This window comes from Oreochromis aureus, unplaced genomic scaffold (assembly GCF_013358895.1).
Source record: "Oreochromis aureus strain Israel breed Guangdong unplaced genomic scaffold, ZZ_aureus HiC_scaffold_23, whole genome shotgun sequence".
NCBI lineage: Eukaryota > Metazoa > Chordata > Actinopteri > Cichliformes > Cichlidae > Oreochromis > Oreochromis aureus.
Window position 1 is genome coordinate 141,763 of NW_024108802.1, and position 5,180 is coordinate 146,942.

The 5,180-nt window shown below is 42.8% G+C and overlaps 1 protein-coding gene across 1 annotated transcript; it reads right to left on the reverse strand.

Moving 5' to 3' along the window:
- Positions 1-317: 317 nt before the first annotated feature.
- Positions 318-4,036, reverse strand: LOC120436788. Its single transcript, XM_039607649.1, has 3 exons — positions 3,935-4,036; positions 3,161-3,798; positions 318-324 (listed from the first exon to the last, which is right to left on the reverse strand). The coding sequence occupies exons 1-3, from the start codon at positions 4,007-4,009 to the stop codon at positions 318-320; spliced, it is 720 nt and encodes a 239-aa protein (XP_039463583.1). The 5' UTR covers positions 4,010-4,036.
- Between the last annotated feature and the right edge of the window lie 1,144 nt (positions 4,037-5,180).

Sequence of the window (5,180 nt, forward strand, 5' to 3'; positions counted from 1 at the left end):
AAAGCAGCAGCCATAGCACCCACAGTCTTATTAACAACCCATGAAAATCACACTATCCCACTGTCTGTACTGCAGAATGAACAGAAAGCAGCACCGTCAAAAGAAGAAATGCAATGGCTAAAACACGGAGCAGTGTTAGACACTGATGACATAATAAAATAGCAGGAATTCCCATTCTTCCCAAACCATTACACAAAACAGCCGCTCTAGTGAGCCATGGTTTAAGCCATGTCTCAACAGGAGGGGAGATGATCTCTATAATAAATCAACAATTTTACACTTTAAATTTTTTTTAGCAAAAGAATATGTGAGAACATCTATGACCTGCCAAAAACACAATACTTAAGGTTGAAGCCAGGTGCTAAAAAGACTACTTATTAGAGTTGGACTATTGTTTACTTTTATTTTGTGTTTTTGTAACATGTATCCTGCCATGTCTAAAACTCATGATTAACCGCATAATATTTTCCACTGTTGCTGCATACATAGCCGTGACAAATGATGATGATGACTCCGACCTGTTGGACCATGAAGACTTTGTGTGATTAATGACGATGTGACAGAAAATGTACAAGATGTTACATACTGATATCTCACTTAAAAGTTACACTGACAACAGGAGGGAATGTCAATGGAAAATTGTACTGTATTTAGTAGTCAGCATAACCTTTTAATAATATAAGTTTGCATATGGTAGAATGCTGCATGTAATCATTTGTGTTTAGAAGTATGTAGTTGATAGTATCCTGAAAGAATGTCTCATCCTAGGAAGCTTGTGTGCATTCCAGAGCTCTCTGACTTTCACACCCACATCCTAGGAGCATGGGAGAGGTCGTACCTTCTTTTATTGTTTTATGATAGGATAAACGTATCTATATCTGTTTTACTCTAAGTGCATTTTGTTTAGATGAACTGCTGGACTTCCAGGCCAGCAGGTTTAGGAAGTCATTTTATGGGTTCACATACATACACACACCTAAACATCCACATTCCAATGTAAAGAACAAACACCCACTGATGTATAAATAAAGAACAGGGCAGTGGCACGGCGCGAGTCTCAGAGCCCGCACTTCTGTGCGAGTTCTGTGGCTGCCCTTGCTTGCAAGTAACTAACTGCAGTGTGTGTTTCTCCTCTCTGATTCTCAACTGAAGAAGTGTTTTAGAATAAATCTCCTGACATTAACTAACAATGAAGTTAAAAAGTAAAAATTCAATTCTATCATCTATTTTTACTCAAAGGGAAGTGAACATTGTGCTATATTACAGTTTTTCTCAAATGCTAAAACACATTTCACAAACGTTTCCACCATGTTCCCCAATGTCTAAACACAACACCCTTTTCTAAAGCTACATAAACACAACCACACCTTCCCACTGCAAAACTCAAACACTCACACCAAAAGAGCAGCTCGAAGCTTTCAAAAATGTAAACTGTTACAAAAGCAGTTTCACCCCGGTTCGTAGATTCGTCAGACTTCCAGAAAGAAGACCGGGACTCAGTAGTCAATTAACCATACCTTTATTCATACACACTTATTGATTATACCTTCTAGAAGGGAGATGTACAGAACCCCGGACTTTCTCTGCAGATCTCAACCCCTTTGTCCATTACATGCAGTTTTGTATAAGTGACCCCCCTTCTAATCCCTCTACGAGGTGCCATAAACTAAGTGCTATGTTTACCTACTTTTACTTGTGTGTGTGCGAGCACGTGAATGCCTACATGTGCGCGTTCCCGCGTGTCTATGTGAGTGCTCGTGAGTGACAGTGTGTGCATACCTGATATATGCGTGCACGTGAGTGAGTGTGCATATAGGTGTGGGAGTATATCAGTTAAGCACTGTGGGTATGTCTCTTCCTAGGGGCCATAAATACCATCTCCCCTCCAGACCACAGTTATCCAGTTACAAATCTACTTCTAAGCTCACGACACAATCAGGCCTTTATTATATTGAGGGCAGTGTCAGTGTCTCTACAATAATTCTACATTCTATCTTAACACATTTCTAAACTCTAAAGCAAACTAAACATTCCTACGTGTCTAAACTCTAAAATAAGCTAAACATCCCTACAAAACACTATACACATTATACACTACAGCAAAACAATTGAAAACACAATGCTCAATTTGTGAGAAGGTTCTTTGTTTCATAACTGCCAATGCATATTGTTAGAAACTATACAGTAACGGATCATCGTAGATCTCTGCAGAGGATTAGGCATTTAGATTTGTGAGTTTCATATGAAGAGTATAAGTCTATAGAAAATCCTGCATGTACGTACACTACTGTAACACAACTCAATGCAAAAACAAAATCTATTGCACACAACAGTACTCTTGAAAACATGATCAGGGTGTGAAGTTTTTTTATTTACTTTATTCACACCACAATCACTGTGCGGCATCATACATACCTCATACCTCACATACAAGGTCTTAAATAATCAGGCCCCATCTTATCTTAATGACCTTGTAGTACCATATCACCCTATTAGAGCACTTCGCTCTCGCTCTGCAGGCCTACTTGTTGTTCCTAGAGTATTTAAAAGTAGAATGGGAGGAGAGCCTTCAGTTTTCAGGCCCTCTTCTGTGGAACCAGCTTCCAGTTTGGATTCGGGAGACAGACACTATCTCTACTTTCAAGATTAGGCTTAAAACTTTCCTTTTGCTAAAGCATATAGTTAGGGCTGGACCAGGTGACCCTGAATCCTCCCTTAGTTATGCTGCAATAGACGTAGGCTGCCGGGGATTCCCATGATGCATTGAGTTTTTCCTTTCCAGCCACTCACTATGTGTTAATAGACCTCTCTGCATCGAATCATATCTGTTATTAACCTCTGTCTCTCTTCCACAGCATGTCTTTATCCTGTTTTCCTTCTTCACCCCAACCGGTCGCAGCAGATGGCCGCCCCTCCCTGAGCCTGGTTCTGCCGGAGGTTTCTTCCTGTTAAAAGGGAGTTTTTCCTTCCCACTGTCGCCAAAGTGCTTGCTCATAGGGGGTCATATGATATGATTGTTGGGGTTTTCTCTGTATTTACTATTGTGCGATCTATTGTACAATATAAAGCGCCTTGAGGCGACTTTTGTTGTGATTTGGCGCTATATAAATAAAATTGAATTGAATTGAATTGAATTGAATGTCGCTGAGCTGCATCGGGCCACATCACCTCATCCACATCGCAGGCTATATTGTCTCTCGCCAGGCACCGCGGGAAAAACGCCCTGGAATGGCGAATCCATCCTTGGAAGGCCTCCGCTGGGATGTCAACACAGGCCAGCTCCATTGCCCTTAGGAGGTTCTCTCCTGTGTATGGTTGTCTGTCATAAACCTTCCATCTCCACGATGAGAAAAACTCCTCTATAGGGTTCAGGAAAGGGGAGTAGGGTGGCAGACAGACGTTTAAAAAGTGGTCACTGTTGGTGGTGAACCACTCTCTGATTTGGTTTGTTCTGTGGAAGCGGACATTGTCCCAAATGATCACATAAATGTGATGTGCGGGCCCAGGATGGTGTTGTTGGCAGTCCAGGAGGATGTCTTTTAGCTCCTCTAGGAAGGTGAGGAGACGTTGGGTGTTGTAAGACCCAAGGACAGCATGCCGGTGGACAAGCCCCTCCGAACCCATGGCCGCACAAAGGGTAATATTACACCCCCCCCCCCGTTGGTCAGGGACCTCAGTGATGGCTCTTTGGCCAATGATGTTACGGCCTCTTTGCCTTCGTTTCTGCAGGTTGAAGCCAGCCTCATCCAGGAAGAGGTACTCATGAGGTCTGGCCATCGCGTCCAACTGTAATATCCTCTGTGAAAATGTGAAAGTGCACAGGTGTTCAGAACAACATTCAATCAGGTAGCACAGTATTGTCCAGAAGTAATGTAGGCCACTGAGCAACACAGTATGTCCACTAACTGTACTGTGAACATGGATGTATACTTACTTGCACATACTCGTAACGTAGGTCTTTGTGTCGCGCAGAGTTGCGCTCAAAGGGAACCCTATAGACCTGTTTCATCTGCGTCTTTTGGCGCCGGAGAACTCGGTCTATTGTGGCCGAGCTGACATCGTTAATGCTCTCAAAGTTGACATTATCGGTAATGACTTTGTCTCTGATCTCCCGGAGTCTGATGAGGTTCCCACGAACCATATCCACAATGAGGGTTTCTTGTGCCGCTGTAAATATGGCAACCCTCCCACCTCTATGTGGCATTCTTTCAACTCTAAAGAAAGAAACATGTGTTGTCAATTGACATGTGTTACAATACAGTCACAACTGATTTGAAACCAATAGACTACTTTCACAGGTTTGTAAAACTGTATTGTGACAAAGAAAGCAATAGAGTACAATACCTGTTGTGTTGTCTGAATGCCCTGATAATGGTGGCCACAGTGAACCTACTCTTAGTCCTGCTTCAGCCACTGTCATGCCATGGACAATGACATGGTCAATGACTGTTGCTCGCATCTAGTCCGTAATAATGGTGCGAGGTTGTCTTGCTCTCCCTCCTGGACCTTCTCCTCTCCCATGTTGGCCTCCTCCTCTTCCTCGTTGACCTGCTCCTCTTCCTCCTCTCATTTGAACTCCTCTTCCTCGTTGGCCTGCTCCTCTTCCTCCTCTCATTTGAACTCCTCTTCCTCGTTGGCCTGCTCCTCTTCCTCCTCTCATTTGAACTCCTCTTCCTCGTTGGCCTGCTCCTCTTCTTCCAGGGCCAGCTCTTCTCCCTCCTCTGCATCGAATTCCTCTTCCCCTGACTCTGCCTTCATCCATTGTGTTTGTTTGGAATCTTCAGCAAGCTGTGCACTCTGAACTTGCTTTTATACATGTGGTCACAGCATTAGCAACATGTGTCTTCAATTTTGAGTCGTTGTGTGTAATGAATGACGCCAGGTGTGTTCATTGTGTTCAAATATTGCTGACTGTGGCAAGCATGTTGCATCACATGAGCTTTCATTTGAGAATATGAGCAGAGTTCTTTTGCAACTTGTGTTTTGGCAAGGGAAGATGTGTTTAGATTTATGACAATGGAGGATTGTGTTCTGTGAATTGTGTCTTCATGTGACGTGTTTATGATATTGGTAAATGATGGCTAGATTTAGTAAATGTGTTTAGACAACTGGTCATTTGGTTTAGAGGATTGGCTTTTGTGTTTTAGCATTTGAGAAAAACTGTAGTATACTGACTAACC